Consider the following 20320-nt stretch of genomic DNA (forward strand, 5'->3'; position numbering starts at 1 on the left):
AGAAGCAAGCAAGGCTCCCGAGGACAGTTGTAGCTGACTTTTCTCAGACTGGCCTCTGAGAACATCAGTAAGGATGTTCTTTGAACTGCTGACCAAAAATGCCTATATTATTAGAAACAGATGATTAAATCTGTTGTGAAATACCAAATAAACGGAAGGGCTGCCTCTGTGAGGAAGCCAGCTCTCAGGTTTTGCCAGACCAACACTTGCACAATGCCTACTCAAATACCAAAACACATTTTTTTCTTTTTTTACTTGTGCAAAATTTAACAGTGCTCCATAAGGAAAGGATTCCGGTCTCATCTTGTCTTTGCTAGAAACAGAAAATCCAGGTGTAAAAAAGAGTGTCAGAAGCTTACCGATCTACATATTCTGAACTTCTTGAAAGAGACATCTTTGTACTGTCCACTCACCACAGGTCCAGAGCCAAAGTTCATCTCGTTATGCAGATACTGTATCCGTCAGCAGTTTTTAACTTGCAACTCAACAATTACACGGACCTCAAGACCACTTTCATAGCTTTTCAATCAATAAATTCTAAGAGCAAACAAAGTAAAATTGAATATCTATTATGTTTGAAATCTGGAACTTACAGTGAACTGCTAAAAACCGTTTATTCTGATCAGCTAAAATTTGAAGAAAACATCACATCAAATTTAGGACCATCTCCTTCATGAATTTACTAAAACCATCATTTTGTCTGATTGCTCTCTGCAATTATTGTTCAGAGACCCAGCAGGGCTAAAAGTTACATGCTATCTACTTTTTTAAACCTGCTAACAAAGGCTAGCAGAAGCTCCACTTTGTTCATCTATGCATATCACAGATACAGACTTTGAGAATAAAAGTCTTCATTCTTTTCTTCATAACAAGAGTATAGCAAATTACAGTTTTTATAGAGGTGAGCTGTGACCAAGTAATACGACTATATTTTCTGCAGGTGGAGTGATCTGAATTCTGTGTATAGACTAATTTTCTTTTGTCCCATTTCAGTCTTTAAATAAAGCCTTTTTCTGAAAAAGGTCTAATTTTTGCATTAAGAAAAAACAGATTCTTCACTGATATAGCACAACATAAATATTGCCTGAAGTAGCGAGACACCCAGTATAAATTTTTCTGGTAATTCACTATCAATAGTGAATACAAAATGATCAATACCTAATTATAAACCACACCAGTAAGACATTCTACATGCCTGTAAACATCAGACCCTCCCAACAGAAATCAGTTTTGCACAAGGCATATAGCTACCATGAGAAGAAAGGAAAAGCCTCTTCAAGAGAAACCATCATCAGTTGCTTCAACATATCTATACAAATCAAACATTTTTGAATATCAGAAAAGGTCACTAGCTTATCTGTTCTGTTGATATTTGTAGAACTGATAAGTGCCAATATATCCCTAAGATGTTTATACAATTGACATCATCAATTCCTGTGAGAGTAAAAAGTGTATTCAACTTGTGTTGAATATTCACAGAGCCAGTACCTTATGCAGCTATTGAGTTTGTCATAACTACAATTTATTAGTTTTGTTTCTCTCCTTGTGACAGTTAAGTTTCTAACTGTGACAGTCATAAAACCTTAGCCCCTAATAAGCAAATATTCTCCAATAAGCAGCCATGATGCATGTCTGCATCAGCTAGAAGACCACCTCAGCAGTGAACATTTTTGAGTCTTGTCTCTTTCCACAAGAATGCCAATAAACTGATATGAGTATAAAGTGTGGGTGCCATATCGTAGTAGGAAGGTAACTAAAGGCTAAATAGCAGCCTACGAGATTCAGAGTGATAAGAGAAAAGAGAAATACATGCCTTTCTTAAACTCCTAGAAGACGAGAACAGGAAATTCACATTTAACTGATTTCATATTAGCCAGATGGTAATAAGAAAATTCCTGGCTTCCAAATAGTGTGGTAATACCATCACTTCCCATCAGTCTCTGCTTTTAATGCAGCAGGACCAAAATACAGCACTTTCCTCACCAGACACTCTCTGGAGAGTGAATGAAGGAACAAAGGAGAAAACAAGAGGAAATACTTGAGTAAATAAAAAGTTAGTTCAGAAACAGAATGCAAAAAATACCAAAATAAACAACTGTTTTCTCAATGGGAAGGTTGATCACTGGATATCCACAGAGCCCTGAGCTGAGAACCCATTACATTGATAAAAAAGTCTGGGAAAAGGTTTGAAAGCTAAATGACAAAATCTGTGAATGACACTGTTAGAGAAGTACAAGGGAGAATTGCAAAGGGCTACACAAAGCTTGTTGATCATTCTTAAACGGTAAATGAAGTTCAATTTCATTGTAAGAGTGATGTGCAAGGCAGAACAAGTCTAACCTCAAACATAACCGCACCATCCATGGAGGTTTGAACACCAGGTTGGACGGGACTTTGAGCAACCTGGTCTAGTGGGAGGTGTCCCTGCCCATGGCAGTGGCGCTGGAACTAGGTGATCCTTAAGGTCCCTTCCGACACAAACCATTCAGTGATTCTGTGAATCTAGAAAGTGATGGGCATTGTGGTGAGCTCAGGAATGAGCTCTTGGGATACTACATCTATATTGAACTGGAGAAACATCTAAGGAGGATGACAAGAATAATCAATGTTTTGCTGCAAACGTTAGAAGTTTAAATGGTTTTGAGGGGAGACAAGCTCATACAGGAGAAATTTTCTCCTGGATACTAGCTACAAAGATTTGCTCTGCCATCTTGGACTTTGACAATGAGAGCAGAGAACTGCAGAATAATGACGAACGTGTAACAATGTACCAACAGGTAGGACAAAGAAGGCAAGTTAGTATATGAAAATATATACCAATGTTTATTAGATATAGAATACAGAAAAGGTATTAACTGCCAGCGAAAAAAGAACAGAAATCATAGTATATATCACTGATAAATTACTATTCAAACAAACAGCATCACTCAATGAATTACGCCAGTTTTCATGAAATTAATCAATTATTATTTGGAAGATACACTGTAAGATCAACATAGGAAACAATAACTAAATCATTTAAATGACTTTTTCTACTGTAGTTGTTCACTGAAAATCATTCTATGTAGAATACTGATCAACAACGTTACGGTTAAAAGCACATTTTCTTACTACTTTGAAGAAGCTGAGAAGTTTCTATATTAATTGGTTTAGTCTTTGATCAAAACATCAAATACATTTCTGAAGCTCATACTAGAACTACTAGCCATATGTATGTAGTTGTACTAGCAAAAATATGAAATATCTTTGTTTATGAGAATATTTTTATAGCAATTAATAACATGAGGCTGATTCTAGTGCTACAGCTTTATATTTCCATTCATTGTTCCCCCTTAATGCACAACACATGCACCAGTGAACCATACCTCAGTGACATCACTGTCTTCCTTCAGAGGGGCACTTCCCAAATCAGAGATGGCTTGCTGGGTGTACGTTAGAACAACAGAGTACCATCTATGTCCTTTTGAAATTTAGACATTTTAAAATTACCCTCGACAAAAGGTAATTGGCAAGATTTCATTAATTCCTTCCAAATAAGCATACCACTCGTGAATTGTGGGTTTCTGGGCAACACTAGCCATTGCCCATTCTGGGCAATGCCATACCCTTATGGATTACATCTAGGAGGTGGAAAGGTTCCCAAATGATAATGCCTTGCTCTCTTATCTGTTCTGCCTGCTTTACACTCTAGTTCACATGTGACTGACCACTACAAACCCTACAGATTTTGTTTTTTAAATGGAGATTTATTTCCATCATAGAAACTCCCCTGCAAGTCAGTAGAGACAGATGCTGTTTGCAGCTTAGCTTTTGAACAACTGTTGTAATACAGATCAAAACTGAGATGCTATGTAACAACTAAGGCAAGAGTCAGCATAATAGCTCATCTAATTCTTTGTTTACAGGAAAAATATTGATCTTTTACTAGTATGTCTCAGTATTATCAAAAAGAGCAGTGTTTTCACATACATCTGCTGGATTGCTGCTGTAAAGATTCTTTCAGCTCCTAAATAACGTATTCTGGACACCAGGGAAAAAATCCTTTACCCTCTAAACAAAGAAGCATTTCAAAAAGGTTTGTATACTAAAAAAAAAAAAAAAAAAAAAAAAGGAAAAAGAAGAGAAAAAGCCTTCCTTTCATGCTTATTTTAAAAAGCAGTTGTGCACAGTGTTGGTTTGTTTATGTTTTGAAAGCACAGAATACTTTCAATCTTAAACTATCAACCTCCAGATTTTAAGCAAGTTAGAAAAGCAACTCTGGTGTAACAAAGTCTTATGTCTAATACAAACACAAAGTAAGATTGGCCATACTCCAGAAGTGATTGCACTTCAATTGCTGTTTTAAAAGTATTCCTGAAGGTATTAAGGAATGCTTGTTCACTTTCACACTGGAACCAAAGCAGGCCTTTTATTTTTTCTTTTAATATCCTTATTCAGACTTACAGCTATAAGTAGGTTTATTTGAATATAAGTACTTTGATCAAAAATTTAAATACTTGAGGCTTTCTTAACTTTCAAGCTGAGTGATAGTACAGGAGTAATTTTATATATTTTCAGCCATGTAATCTTACTGCATTAAATATTAAGAAAGCAAACCTGTGTAGTGATGTTCATACAATTTATTTCAAACAGATGTATTATTCATACTCCAACAAATAACAGAGGAATGGTCCAAGACTATACACTTTTACCAGTGAGTTGTTTTTGAAATCTGAGTGAAAATGTGGCCCATTGAAGTTATGGGTATAACTCCCACAGGATCCCACAGGAACATCTGGTTTCCTCTAAAGGATGCAGAATTAACATCAAAATTACTATCCACAGTAGCTGAAGACTACTTTAAGTTTTACCATAGCATTTTATTGGTTATCTTCAAATAGATTATGTAGGAAAATTATTAAAATTGAATTTGTTTTGAACCTAAGGTAACTTTTCACTAAAGCAAGCAGTCATATAAATACATTTGGTATTTCTCGGGTCCTATGCCTAAACATGATGTTGATATTTCAGTTATTATAAGTAAAGCATCTCAAAGATGTGCAAGGGACTAGTCTTGCAACCGTCCCATTCAGTTTCTTGGGTAAACAAAGCTTTATGCTAGAGTCAGCTAAACCCAGAACGGAAAGCTGTGCACAGTGCACATCGTTCAGTGCCAGCTGGAAGGACTGGCAGCTGCCATCTAGCATTGACACATACTATAGACCCATGCACTTAATTCCGGCTCTCCCTGGAAATCACAATCTGTTCAGGTCAAGCAGAGAGGACTGGTCATGCAAGGCAGTGAACACAACGAAGGAACCATATACTGAACTACTCCTGACGACTCCACATGCTTCAAACAAACCCACCACATGCAGCACAGCATACTGAAAACTTACTCAGAATTAAGGTTCTGAGAAATATAACTGTGGATTTCTTATACAAATGCTGTGCTGTGGGGCAGACCAGCGAGAGGCGCAGCTGGGAGCTGGTGTGGCCCAGCATCTTCAAGCTAACACTAAGTGTCCAGGCCTGGCCGGTGCAGTGCCAGGTTGGGCTCTCTAAATTATCCTCAAGACTGAAAATTATACAAGCCAGCTACTGTCTCCAGGAGACCACTGTGACCCCACACATAACAGAACCCCAAATCATTGTGCTAGGTCTCTATTCATGAGCCAGCCCTGCTGCACTGTCCTCCTGTGGCCTTTCCACCATCTTGAGGCTGCTCAGCAGCAGCCCCACAAAGCAAAGCAGGCTGCCCACAGCACCGGATCGGATCTAGAGTTTCGGTGGTTTATTCAGGAAAATAAAGGCTGTAACTAAGCCACAGCATCTGTAGACTTGGACACAAACATGTTAAAAATAAAATTGAGCTGACTAGAAGAGTTGCCCTGAAAGAGAATTAGCAGCAGAAGCCACCACTTAATCCTCCTTCAGAACTCCCCTTAAAAACTAACCTTTACATGCTTTGAAAGCATCCTGACTATATAAGAACAGACAGGTAATTAACAAGAAGATTTTGCCCTATATTATTAGCTGTAAGATATTAATTTTACTGTTATCTCAATCTCAGGACCTTTCACAGTCCTGCCAGTTTCTTTCCATTTGTTGGGCACTGCCATTTTCCCAGACTGCAAGGTCTCTAGTCAGGGTAATTTATTTGTACAGTGCCTAACACAAAGGCACCATTCTCCCTGGCTGAAACCTCAGGTGCTTATGCAATGAAAAACCATGACAATGTAACTTTTCACGTAGGCAAAAGTTCTCACAGCATCTTGTGACAGTACACGTTAGTAAAGTATTCCAAAATTTTGAGTTTTAGAAGTGTTTAGTTTCTGTGGAAAACAGAATTATAAAAAAGATACAATTAATTGGCCTGTCTGTTTTATGAGCTGAAAGATCAATGGAGTATAAAGAAAAGATCAAGAAGGAAACGTTATATTTCTTTTGATTTTTCTCCCTTTCCCTCCACATGCTATCATCACAATTTATTTTACTGTCATTTCATCTTGTCCCTCTATGTTCTTGCAAAGTTTCTTTTTCCTCAGAGAACCAACATGAAAATGAGAATTTATAGTTGAGCATTAGCTAGTAAAAATCAGAAAGGAGAAAAAAATTGGCTCAGCTCTCAGTTCTAAACCCATAATATTGACTTTCCTAGAAAGAATCTGGTATATGAAGGGTTGTACGTAAACAAACGTAATTCCTTCTGCTTCCAGCACTACATACTCGTGGCTCACACATTTAAAACCACCCAGCGATACTGAATATTAGAAGGTAAGTTTATAATCAAATTCCCAAGCTGAATTCCAAAAATGTTATCATACCATCGTAAGTAATGATGAAGGCAAAGTTAATATAATATACAAAATTTAATCTTCTAATGAGAACTTAAGGGATCTTAATACCAGGAAAGAAATGCCCTAATATAATTCCAGTAAGCAAAAATAAAGCTTAAAGAAAATCCAGTCTTTCATATTGAACTGCAGAGGCCTATCTCCTTTAAATAAGGCACATCTTAGCCATAAAAAGGAAGTTCAAAATTCCTACTCAGAGAAGTATCTGGTATCCTTGAAACAAATTTCTGTTTGACTCTTGCTTCAGTGGACTTTTGGGGATTTTTAACATCCTCCAGAAGGCAGTATCTTCTATCCAGAAGGTATATCTTCTAGCTTTTGAAGCATTTCACTTGTACTTGAAATAAATGTAGAAAAGAATTCATTACAAGTTTCTGGAAGGTAGCTTTTCCTTTTAGAGAACAAGCCCCCAGAAGACAGCTAGAGTAAACCTGACTGCTTTTAGCACAGATGGGTTAAAGATGAATTTGACCTAATCACTGCCTATAATTACCCCCCCCCCCCCAAAAAAAAAGCCATTTAATATCTTGAAAGTGATAAATGTCTAACAAACTTCTATAATTCTTCAAACTCTGGGATTTTTGTATTTATGCCTTAATCATGGCTAGTAAAACTATAACAAAATCAAGACTCCCACGATGCGCTACCAACTACGAAGCATTTTTATTCATTGCTAATGTATAACCTGTTTTGGATATAGATCTGTGTAAAAGAGGCTGGTAACTAATTCCCTGATAATAAAGTTTTCTGTACCACTGTAAACTCAGGCTCAGAGAAGCTACGTTTAACCAACTTTTAGATTTTCCTTTGTAATCCAAACTGTCATGATAGATAAAGGTTGACTGCACAGATTATTGAGGACTTTTAGACATAAAAGGACATCAAGAATATAAAGCAAAACAGTGGTTGGTCTTGTTGATGACTGTGTGGACATCTGTCACAGGTCAAACTATCAGCCAAACCTGTCATGACCAGCAGGGAGCTATGAAGAGGAGTATGGAGTCTGGTTTCATTTGGCTCAGCAAACATTTAGGGAATGAACAGTACAGGAGGAACAGCACACAACTTGAAACTGCATTGAAAAGAAAAGTATCTGACTACTGAGAGTCTGGGTTTCTGGCTGTTTGGAATACAAATCTGGACTCTCTGTGTGGTTACAGTAATGGAATGGAAATCTAAAACAAGCATGCATTGCTGGTGAGGTCAGAAACAAAAGGTTTTACAGGTCATATGGGCAAAACCACCTTTACATCTTTATTACACGACAGAGAAATTAAAAAAAAAAAAAAAAAAGACACTCCATTAGGAAACAGCTAAGACCACCATACTCACATTCATCTAAGACACTTCAGGAAAGCTACTATCTGAGGGAATAATATATTGCTTCTTTAGCTCTAAGGACAGCTAAGAGTGAGTATAGCTGAAGTTTATGAGACTCTTCTTAATCAGTAGTCACATACTGATTGTATGTCACATGTATGTCACATACTGATTGTATGTGAATAGAGCAGTCACATGACTGCTCTATTCCCATCACTAGGCTGCCAGCATAGTGAGATTTTGCAGAAGTTGTTTTCAGTAAGTTCCCAGGGGCCATATCCTGCACCTGTAATCAGGTAATTTCACCATAAAGCAAAGGTACTTCATTTTTATCAGCCAGACAGCAATGTTTCTTGGTCTGTTGAACTTCCACAGTCACAAACCAATATTGGGCCTCAAGTTTCCATATAACAGAAGCAAGCTCTCTCATCCTGAAACTGTACCAATCTGGTCAATCTAGAATTTGGCAACCATTTGAAGTTTCTTCCTCAATGCTCTTTCAGCATCTCCTTTAGATTATCCGACTCTTGGACAGTCAGTGCTATTGACTCTGCCAGTATGCCAGTCCCTTAATTCACATAATGCCATGGACTTGCTCCCACTGGTTGATCCTAACTTGTGAGATAGGAAGTGTCACATCATCCCTACTAGGTGAGTCCCACATGCACTCACAAATGAAGTTAATGTTATCTTTATGCCTGATGTTGCCTGGTGAGGTGTCAGGTCACTTTGCCTTTGACTCAATGCCAGTACAGTTAGTGCAAAGGCTGCTACGAGAAAGGAAACCATTGTCTGCAATCTTGATATCTGGTAGTCACAGGACTGTGTCTGAGAAATTCTCAAATGAAAAAACAAAGGAGCAGCCCATAGTCAGGTGCACTACCACTGATCCCTTCTGTTATTCCAATTTCAGGAACATCTTTTCAAGAAATAAACACTATTTTCATGAACTGTTCCAAAAGAAGCAGTTTGAACTCTACCCTTCACTCAAAATTTAAGAGAATAAGGAACAGTAAACAAAATACATCACAGACATATCCCTTCTTAAAAGGGAAGTGTATATACTGTACCTTGTTACTTAAAGCTATTTAAACAAAACATAGTTCAAGACCTCAAATTGGTAACTATTGACTCAAATTGGTAACTAGCCCTATTCACACATTCCATCACCCATTTTTCAGAACTAGGGCTTACATACTAACAAAACATGAATGGGATCCAGGAACTTCTTAAAGTTAGCTGCTATTGCTCTGCTTCACTAATGTGGTATGCTGTCATGTAATGCTTTACATATATTTATAGAAGCAATAGAGTATATGCTATCCTCTAGTTACTTAGGTGGCCAGTGCTTGTAAAACTTCTTTAATAGTACACTAAACTCTTTGTGTTTATGTCTCAACTACTTTTTGCTATGAGCCATCCACATATTCCAGCTTTCCCACGTACGTAGTTCTCAGTCTTTCTGTATTCTTCACGACTGCCAGAAAAAGGATAGTCACTGAACATACACTACTGACCACACTAAATCAGGAATCAGTTGTTCAGCTGTAAGTGTAATGTGACAGCCTCTTTCTAAAATAGCAGGAAGATTTTCTTTCATGCACATTTCTGGTTTCTTTTTTTGGTTCACAGCATATTTCAAGAAAAGCCTGCCCGAGGAAACAGACTAAAAACAACAGAGAAACTGCCACAGAAACTTGTTTGAAGACATTAAAAGTTAAATAGCTTTTTAAAGAGCTCTCAGACTTTATAGTAAAACCTATTAAAATTGTCTATGCTGATTTAATTTGTAACAATTCCATTTCAGACAACTTTGCTTGATTGTTGGTTAGGAGTTCAAAGAGGAAATGCCTTTTTTTCCTCCCTGTTACTAATACCCTTACACTTCTTCCTTCCATCTCAAACGCTTGACAGGGGGAGAAGACCCCTGCTATTTGAAGTAGGGGTCACAAGATCCAAATAAATTCAGGCTACAGGAAAACTACACTCCAAAACTAAAGAATCCTTATACAAACCTTTTTCAGCAGATATTGTTCTGGCAACTGAATCAACAGTCTCTAAGCACAAGAGCCTCAACCATTATTCTTATGCTGTTCATATCACAGCCTCTCAGATAAACACATTCATTTTAAGATGCTCAGAGTCAAATGAAAAATTTCAGAGTATCAGATGATACCCCCAAAATCATCAACACAGTAAGAGTAACCAGAGCATGCTTATGGGAAAATATTCCATCACTTCACATCCCCAAATAATTCTCTACATTTCCTCACCATTTTTATTTTTCATGCAGGTTTAAAGATGTACTGTAGCAACTCTTAAGTCAGGAACGTATGAGCTGTGGAAATTTACTTTCATGGTATATTATGGAACATATATGAAAATCTTTACTCAAATGAGTTGAAGTTCTGAGTTTTAGATATATTGACTGAAGTCAATAGTTACCCATATGAAACTGAAAGACAACGTTCATTTAAATCCCTTGCACTTTTGAGCATTTTGTTAACAGTAAGAGCTTGCATATTATAACTTTTTTTTTTTTTTTTCCTGAAAATTCGGTGATGAGCAAATATATTTTATAATAACATACCTTGAAGTTGCAATTTCCACTTTGGTTCTTGCCATGGCAGCTGCTCGCTGTGCACCCTCTATTGCTCTATCCACCTTTTCTCTAGTTTTTGTGTTTCGTATTGGTATAAGTTGCTTTCTTATTCCACGAACCAAAACATTATTTTTGTATTTTCCCTCTTCTTTGGTGCCATCTGGAAACATGGTACATCCATATCCGTGCCTCCTGTTATTTAGCCATTCTCCTTCATATTTCATACCATTTGAACGCTCGCTAACACCAAAACCACTGCGCTTGTCATTCTTCCATTCACCCATATACGTTTCTGTCGTGGTGGCATCAACATGGTCTTCCATAGGGCAATAATCACAGTCACCGTCTCCAAAGCTAATTGTAGAGTTGGCATCACTAGAACTAATTCTGCTCATAGCAGCATCGCTCCTGACGGAGCTCCGTTTGCTAGATATTGATGATCTAGATTCAGATTTTCTAAGTTTTATACTACCAAGAAGGGATCCTCTTCTGAATAAGCCTCCTTTTTTCTTAATGCCCATGGCTTCTACATCACTGTGAAAATTGAGCACAAAACCGCCTCTTGTTCCAGCCGGGCTGTCTGCAGTGATGTCATGCAGAACGGTGCCATTGCTCTGCTCACTTCGAAGTGAAGCTAGAGATGTTCGGAGGGGTGAACGGATCACAGTTGCCATGCCATAGGGTACGCTCTGGCGAACACCATACCCATGGCGCATCCCTCCTGTCCATTGTCCCTGGTATGTACCTTTTAAAGTAAGAAGCAGAAATTAAATTTAGGAAGTTGTAGAAGACCTACCAATCTATATTCAACATGCTATTGGCAACACTATGTTGTCAATTCTGCTCCTGGAAACGAAAGGAAAAGAACGAAAGGAACGAAAGGAAAAAACATGACAGCACATGACACAGTATATAAAATACTTTTTGTTACTTGTTCTTCTTATAAATCATTTTTTCCCCTTACCACAGCTTTCACTTTCCAAGCTGCAGTAGTTTATTTTAACAGCTAAAACACAGTACCTATCATCATAAGATTTTTTTGAATGGTTCTGTCCACAGAAGAAACATCAAAAGAATCTCAGAAGCAGACTCCCTTGACATTTTTTATGGTGATCAACAAGGTAGGGAAAGAAGGGTGGTGGCAAGGAGGGAGCATGATGCCCACAGCTCTTGCCTCCAGCTGCTCCCAGGAGCAAGTGGGGCTGGTAAATATCCTGTTACCCTGTGCTTCACTCAACTGCAGAGCTCTCCTTGTCAGGATATACTTGACAATCTACTAAATTGTCCCGATCCAAAGGCCCACCTGAAGATCATCATTACAAAGCCCTGTTGTACAACTGAATGTTGTCTATAAAGTTTTTCAATGCATTTGAATGGAGGAAAATTACAAAACACTAACAACAAACCCCTGGTATATAACAGTTCTTATGAACTCTTTTTGATATACCGACTATCATAAACATGTTACACAGGCTACCTAAAATATTGGCAGTACAAAACCAGCTACTTTTTATTCTAGCTATCATTTCTGAAGTAAGAGTCACAGGAAAATAGAACACTATCTTCACTGCCACCTTATCCATTGAAAATCTCCCAGGGGAATAGGTCCCTTGCTTGAGAAACAGCTAAACATAGATTCAAAGAAAGATAATACAACATTCAAGCTATTTGACAGTCCTCAAAATTTGGAAGGCTGATGTGACATAGGAAAATATAGTAAGTAATACTATTTTTCTATTTACATTCTGCAGTATTATGACACAAATCAGAAATGCGAAGCCTTTTCCACTATTTTTTGCCTTTCATTTGTGCTGCAGTATGTAAGAAAGATGAGGTAGTAATAAACAGAATATTACACATCACCTTATCCAACTACATTCTTACAGCAATCATTATTTTTGTATTTAAAAAAAAAAATCCATAAAGAGCACTAACATGGTATTTGATATGAGAAGTCATATATATTTGTGTATAAGTAAAGCTTCGTCTGAGCCAATAATCAAAATACTATTGCAGACCATTTTTTTCCCTTGTATTCTCAAAAGACATTTTCAATTTGACAAGATTGTACTCCAGTGCCTGGTATTTGAAAAGCAAAGAAAGGCGTCTGGTACCCCACGCCTAGCAAATACAAGACAGCTTGCTTTCTAAGATCATTTCATTCTAATCCCTATCAAATTTCTTTAAAAGAGACAAAAAAATTAGATCTCTCACCCACCCAGTACTTGCCTTTTTTCACTTGCCTTTTTTTTTTTTTTTAAAAAAAAAAAAAGCTATTTTGACTCTGAATATTCGTACAGAGGTACGAATAAGATGCATGTAAAATATCTTTAATTTTAGTCTGCTTTAACTGGAGCACAGATTAAATTCTTCAAAGATTCTCCAGAGAAAAAAATACCAGTATCAAAGTATCAAATTCCATGATGAATTTTTGAGAACATATCTGTGAAATATCTAAAGTTTTAGATGTAGTTCAAAGCTTCATTTGCTTTGATATTCAATCTTTTTTTGTGTATGCATAGTATTTTGGTTATGTTTTTGCTTTGATATTCAATCTTTTTTGTGTATGCATAGTATTTTGGTTATGTTTATGTCAATTATCTATTGATTATTGCTTTACCATATCACCTCTTCAGCTGAGGTGTATTTCAATGTTAATGTGCAATTGCATTTGTCAAATGTGATTTCTTTATTATATAACACTAAATAGGTTCAACAACACAACTATTTTGTGTTGGTAGAAAATTCTACCAAGTGGAAGGGTTTTGTTTTAACAGATGGCTGCTGACACAAACCAACAACTTTCTTAGTTTCTTTCTCACTCTCTGTATCCTGGATACCTACTCCTGCACTGCTTGTAAGGGTGCTGAATCTAGAAACATGATTATTTTAAAAAACTCAGCATATGGAGAAGAACAAATAGAAACACGAGCACAAAAACACTGATATGACATACTCTGTAAATACTGCAAAAATACAGCCATATTGTAATTTTTTTCTTTATTAAACAGACATTACACAGATATATGTTAATATTTTATGAGCATAAATGACTATATTTTGTCCTTAATTATAACTGGGATAGCCCTAGTGTTGTAATGACATGCTGGAGCTTAGAATCTGGCAAGGTACACTTCACTGCTACTTGTAACAATCTGGCTCATATTCTGCATCTTTTTTTTTTTTTTTTAATTTCATTTAAAAATAATAAATCTAATTCTAATTTTGATTATACCCCAGGATTACAATTCAGCAGCATAATTGTGGGTCTCCACGTTGCTATCTGAGTATTAGACTCACAAGTAGAATCAACCTCTTTCGACACAGAATTTTATAAAAATACAAATGGGTTGCCTATGCTCCATTTTTCCTTACTAATATTTTGTCTTAATAAATATGGAAAGCTCAAAAATATTTAATTAATTCATGACTTAGGTTTTTCACTACTCTGTAGACAGAAGTGGAAGTGATTACTGTTGCCCAGAAGGGCATTAAAATGAGGACAATTGATGTGCTGCTGTTTACTTGTCAGATTTTTCTTTCTACTAGGGCAATAAAATCAATGCCAGTTTCTTCTAAAGAGAAAGCAGCTAATGAGGAAACAAAGATTCATACTGAATTGGTCCTGAGAAATTATCAAGATATTTAGTTGGAATTTTGTACAGTCTTACAGGTAACAACAATTTCTTTATCGTTACAAATCCATTAAGGGAAAAGCTTCTGGTACTAGTGCTAGAAAGCTGACATTTACCCTGATTTTTTAACTTAAATGTTAAGGGAAAGATATTTTAATGGGATGTGGAGGGCACTTTACAGAAGGCAGATGCAACAGACTTGTACAATGCTGACTTGAGTAACAACAGCAGAAATTTTAGAAAGCTTTAAAAGATCAAGATAAGGTTTATTAATACTCTCATATAATGAAATGCTACAGCATTGTCATAAGACAATAAAAAACCTCTTCCCATCTATGAAGATGCAAACATATGATATCTATCTCTATACGAACATACAAATATGAATGATAATACCAACAAACACATCTCTTCTTTTTTCATCTGATACTACAATTCACTAACTTAAGCAGTTCCATTGAGGGTCAACTTTCAAAATTTCAATTATTGATGTAACTACCATGCTAATTTTAAACTGTATTTGACCATAAAACAATAACATAACCAAAAAAAAAAAACAAACCAAAACAAAAACACACACACACACACAAAAAAAAAACACATTCAGCCACAGCTTCTAATGACCATGGTGTCCCTGAAAATGTGTTAGTATTTTGAGCCTGAGAACTAACAGCAAGTGTATTTTTTAGTATTGTTGGCAAGTTGCTGTAAGGTAGAATTTCATAACCTGTCTCCTTAGAGTTACATTGTACCATCCTTCCCCAATGCCCCAGCTGTATCTTACAGCTGTAAATGTCAGTGCCTACTTGTTGCTAAAATCTGATACTATGCTGCATGAAAAAGCTGGAAGGCCAAGGAACTAGGAACGACTCGACCTACTCTTACCCTTTACTTGCATCTTCATTAGTTTAATGATTTAGGGGTCACACCAAGGTTTTTGCATGCTCTACAGACTCCAGTGTTAGATAAGTAAGCATCTAGAAGGAAGACTGCTTAGAAATCAATAAACATAGGCACTACTTTTATTCAGATCTGTTATAGATCTCTACAGAATGACGATGCACGTTGTATAGCAAGACTCCCGTTACCACTACTGTTGGCAGGATCATAAACTGCTAGCTAATTTACACATGCTGAAGCTGCAAATTAGGCTGTAATCCCTCTGTAAACGATTCTCAGGTAGACCCGTTGCTTCACACAGATACAACAAAATCTAGGCAGTCCGAAGGAAGCACCGAAGTCCTGATCCCTGTAGGGAGCAACCTGATGAGTCACTTGAAGGCCCCGTGTAAGCATATGCAATGGACAGAAGATCATGACTTATAATTCATAGTGTTTTCCTCAGAGATTCAACTGAGTGACAATTTTAAAGCAGTTAAAAAAGGGATAATTTGTACTACTAACACTGCACAAAGTGGCGTGTGCAGAAACACTGAGGATTGCCATCAATGCTTATGGTCCTTTCTCCCTCAACTAAATCTAATACCACCAGTGCATTTAAAAACATCATATTAATTAAAAAAAAAGACACCAACAAAAAGGCCTGTATTTTAGTGAGTTTGAAAGCAAAGTGGCAATTCGCATAGTCTAAACACTGTTATTTTGCAATGCTCGTATTCTCAGGTCATAAAGGATTTTTCCTGTAAATAGCTCACACTACATTAAAGACATATATGTAAATCTGTTTTCCTTGTAAAAGCATTTCAGACATTCTTCTGGTGTGCAAATATATAGCTATTGTATCCAGAGTGTGAAAACAAAAACGCTTCTGCAAACATCTCTGACGTATCTCCTAACTTCATTCATGAATACTTTCATTAAAATCAATGGGATTACACATCTTCTGTTAATGTGAACTGAAGTATCTCAAAGACTAGGGGCTTGCTAATAGATTTCAGTTAATAAAAATGTTACAGTGTAAACTGCATGCCACATATACTGTTTCAGACAAAGCATTTCCTGTTGGGCTTAAGTCTAAAAGTTTACAGAATTTACCACAGAATTATCAGTATTATGTTAAGATTAAAAAACAAAACACAAGAAGCCTAAAGAGAAGGATACAAGAAACTTTAGTTTAAGAAACTCACTCCTAGAGAATTTACTGGAATGGCAGTTTACTTTTCTGGAAATAATAACAATAAAAAAACAGCCACTACAAGTTCAGCTATTCTTCAGCTTCTAAGTTACAAGACAAAATAAATTTGATAATAATTTAAAAGTATATTATGTAGTGAAAGTGAAACTAAAATTCTGATCCATGTGGGTTTTGTTTTGCTTTTTAAACCCCCCAAACCATATCTAGGCTGAGTGTGAGTATCAGAACTTTCCGCATCAGAAAACAATTTTCAAACAGTTATGTACAAGCAAGGGGATTGGAAGAGTTCAGGGTACAATACACACAGCATATTTCATTTTATCAAGGAAAGGAATCTTACCCAATTAGCTACATTTTGTATTTCAGAAAGAGTGAAGAGACAGAAGAATCCATATGTAATTGTGTCTTCCTGTACTTAATGGAAAACTATCTGACGCTATTCTTAAAGTTTTGTCACAAATCTCTTATCAAAATTCCTTGAATAAATCAGCAACATCATGTATGAGATCTTATGCATGGGTTGGTCCTTTAGTCCCATTGCATGGGAATTACAAGTTAGCCCCAGTTTTGGTAAGCTCTATTTGCATGTTAGCTATGTGGTTTGCTCAACACTGGAACAAGCAGCTTTCCTGTAAAAAGCAAAACAAAACAAGACCCAGCCCAACCCTCTAAACCTAAACCTGATCCCAGCTCTTCCTGTTACAATGGAACAAATCCAGTTGAAGAGCAACTCCACGTGCTTCCACTAATGCCAGGGGTATTACAGCAGAAGGCAAGTTTAGAAATACTGGGCTTACATTTCACGCAGTACGTGAAATGACACAGGTAGGGTGAGATTAACTGGACCTAACTGCTCAGGTGAGCTGGAGTCCCAAGCGACCCTAATGAGCAGGGGCTTCACAAGCACCCCCAAATGCAATGCACCTGCGGGGAGCTCGGCTCTGCAGGTGTGCACCTGTGGGTGATATTGGTGGGAGGGGAGCCTTGGTCCAGATGATCTTGGAGGTCTTTTCCGACCTTAACCTATGATCCCACAACCTGTTTGCCAGTAGTGAGGGGAGTGAGGGACATGCCTGCCGAATCTCACGCCACCGCCTGTCCCTGTGTGTTTTGACCTGTATTGCATTTTATTAAAATGAGCGTTATCACACGGAGGTGGGGCTAACTTTCGGTGATATCATCATGCAAGTTGAGCATCCACATCGCTACTTCAGTTCCCCGCTCGGGGCACCACGCGAGGCAGCCCGAGGGCTCTCTCACCAACTTCCCGGCGGGGAGGGAGCCCGGTTATCGCTCCCGGGGCCCGGAGGCGCGGTGCCTGCAGGCGGCCTCCCTCCGAGCCCCGCCGCGGGCGCTGCCGCCGGCTGGCTGGGGGACGGCGATAAGCCGGGGCCGCCCGCGGGAGGGGGGGGGCAGCGGGCACCTGTGGCGCCCCCCGGCCGCTACGGGGGGACGGGAGGAGACGAGGGAAGGGGAGACGAGGGAAGGGGAGACGAGGGAAGGGGAGACGAGGGAAGGGAGTGGAAGGGCCCCGCCGTGAGCGCGTCCCCGCCTCGCCCCCCGCCGCTCCCCGGGCGCCCACCTCCGTCCCCGTAGGTCTCGACGCCGTAGCCGTCCTGCAGCCCGTTGCTCCAGGTGCCCTCGTAGCGGGCCGGCGTGCTGAGGCTCTGCCGCACGCCGTAGCGCCCCTTGAAGCCGTGCGACCACTCTCCGCGGTACATCCACCTGCCCTTGGTCTCCACGCCCAGCCCGTGCCGCTTGCCCTGCGCCCAGTAGCCCAGGTAGGTGTTGCCGCTGGGCCAGGTGTAGCCGCCCGCCACCTCGAAGCCGTGCGACCAGGAGCCGGCGTACTCGCCCTGCCCCTTGGGCCCGGTGCAGATGCCGTGCCCGTGGGCTTTGCCGTCCTCCCAGCCGCCGCAGTAGGTGCCGCCATCGTCGAAGTCGAACCGGCCGCCCGTCATCCAGGGCAGCGGGGCGAGCGCGGCGCCGCCGCCTCCCCTCCGCCTGTCCCTATCTCTGGCCCTGTCCCCGGCCCTGGCCCTTCCCTGCCCGCCCGCTCCCCGCGAACTGCCGGCGCTCCGCCGCCCAGCCCGGCCCGGCCCGGCCCAGCCCCGCCGCAGCCCCGCGGCGGCGGCGAGCGGCGCCCGCCCCCCGCTCCTCCCTGCCCGACCGCCCCTTCCCGCCCCCGGGTGCCCCCCCCCCCGAAGGTCCTCCGGGTGTCCCCCCCGCCGCAGGTGGCTTACAGGTGGCGCCCGAGGCTTGGGCTCTGCCGGACTGCGAGCTGGGAGGGTAGCGTGGGGCTAAAGGTGGGGGCCTAGAGGACGGCCGCTGTGCTGTGCCCCCATGCAAACCCCACCTGCTCTGAGGGGGACTCAAGTCGTGGAAATCTGGGGTGCGAAACACGGGGACCGTGGCGTTCATCGAGGCTTTTCAAGAACAGCGCTGCTGGGAACTCAGCAAGGAGCCTCACCTTATGCATCCTGCTCCGTGGCTTTAAACACTGCCGAGATCTCCTTTGCCAGGTGTTTGATAACCAGATAAAAACACGAGGGCAAATAACAGGAGAAACAAGGAAGCACGGAGCTTGCAGAGGAAAGGCGGGGGGAAGGGGTGCGGGGGGGGGAGGGATCGAAAGGCGTTGTCCCAGGGCATCGCTTCTGAAGTCTCAGCAGCAGGACTGGGAGAAAATCTGAAAGCAAATGTTCCTCTTCGGTGGGGATTTTGTGAAAAGCGTGAATCATACTTACAGATCACAGGGAGTGGTGCTACCTGGACATAGATGATTTAGAAATGTGGGGAAAAAAACAGAGCTGTGTTACAGCAGTTGACAGGAGCTACTGGTGAGAGCAGAAACTGAACTGCAAATGAAAGATTTGAACGTGAGCCATCACGAGCTGGAAGTTAAGCTTCAGAAATTAATCCCTGATAAGTGGTTTTGACTTAAACATAAATGAAATGAAAAAATGTCGCACTTTTTAAACATACCATTTAACCTGAGTACATTTTCAAGCTTTGTGCTCTATGCCACACTGTTCTGTGCATGTTTTTATGCCGTGCTCATGCAGTCGTATTGAAGTATCTGCTCTTCCCAGCAGTGAGCAGAGCGCTACAGCCGATCTGTGTCCCACGCTATCTCCTCTCTCATCAGAGGAAGTGTGTGCTACAAAGTCTTGTTTCTGTTCCAAATGGGGGCTCTAGGATTTCTTGTTCTGCTCACAAATGCGTGGGGAGAAGACCGTGCACGCACATTTGACATGTACACACAGAAAGACTAGACCAAAAAAAATGTGCCTTGTCCATGAGAACCGGGAAGATTTGATGCCCCTTTGTGCCTTGGGTTTTTGTTCCATAGTTTCAGTATGTGGAAAATCAGACAAGACTGTCATACCTGTAGCACAGACACTGGGCAGTCCTTTTTGTGGCATTGGGCAAGTCTATGTAGCTAGCTGGCATTGAGGACTGAGACCTTTGCTGAAAAGAGAGTTGTTACTGAGCTGTTACTGAGGCTGCAGGAGAAGTCCGGGAATGCTACAGGAGGTGGTATTGCTGAAGAAGATGAAATTTGGTGTCCTCTGGCTGCTGAACTCATTAAGTTTTGTGCCCTATCATGTATTTCTTAGTGAAAAAAAAAAAAAAAAAAAAAAAGAAAAAAGGAAACAATTGTGGTCCTGGCACCTGTGCTCTGATGAGTTTTCTACCTTCTCTCTGCCTGTATTAATATCTCTTTCCTATTTTCTTTCCTCTGGCACAAGGTAGAGTCCTGTTGTATTTTAGTGGAGAATCTTGGAAGCCAAATATGTTTTACATTTGCCTTTTAGTATATTCCTGGGCC

At 39.9% G+C, this 20320-nt stretch overlaps 1 protein-coding gene and 1 long non-coding RNA gene across 8 annotated transcripts in view; one reads left to right on the forward strand and one right to left on the reverse strand.

The window, feature by feature from the left end:
* JPH1 (junctophilin 1) overlaps positions 1-18583 on the reverse strand; it is a 91539-nt gene extending 72956 nt beyond the window's left edge. For 5 of the 7 annotated variants that reach the window (XM_035316540.1, XM_035316537.1, XM_035316539.1 and 2 more), the window contains exons 1-2: positions 18071-18581; positions 10747-11503 (exon numbers count right to left, since the gene is read on the reverse strand). In XM_035316540.1, coding sequence (XP_035172431.1) covers positions 10747-11503; positions 18071-18449 — 1136 coding nt within the window. In that variant the 5' untranslated portion in view covers positions 18450-18581. Of the gene's footprint in view, positions 1-6743; positions 7174-10746; positions 11504-18070 lie in introns of those variants that run through there. The other 2 variants (XM_035316542.1, XM_035316541.1) reach the window with 2 other exon arrangements.
* Positions 18584-20073: 1490 nt separating this feature from the next.
* The window catches only part of LOC118161317, a 28113-nt gene continuing 27866 nt past the window's right edge, over positions 20074-20320 (forward strand). The window contains exon 1 of the long non-coding RNA XR_004747941.1: positions 20074-20085. This is a non-coding gene — a long non-coding RNA (uncharacterized LOC118161317). The remainder of the gene's footprint in view (positions 20086-20320) is intronic.

The sequence above is a fragment of the Oxyura jamaicensis genome, chromosome 2 (assembly GCF_011077185.1).
Source record: "Oxyura jamaicensis isolate SHBP4307 breed ruddy duck chromosome 2, BPBGC_Ojam_1.0, whole genome shotgun sequence".
NCBI lineage: Eukaryota > Metazoa > Chordata > Aves > Anseriformes > Anatidae > Oxyura > Oxyura jamaicensis.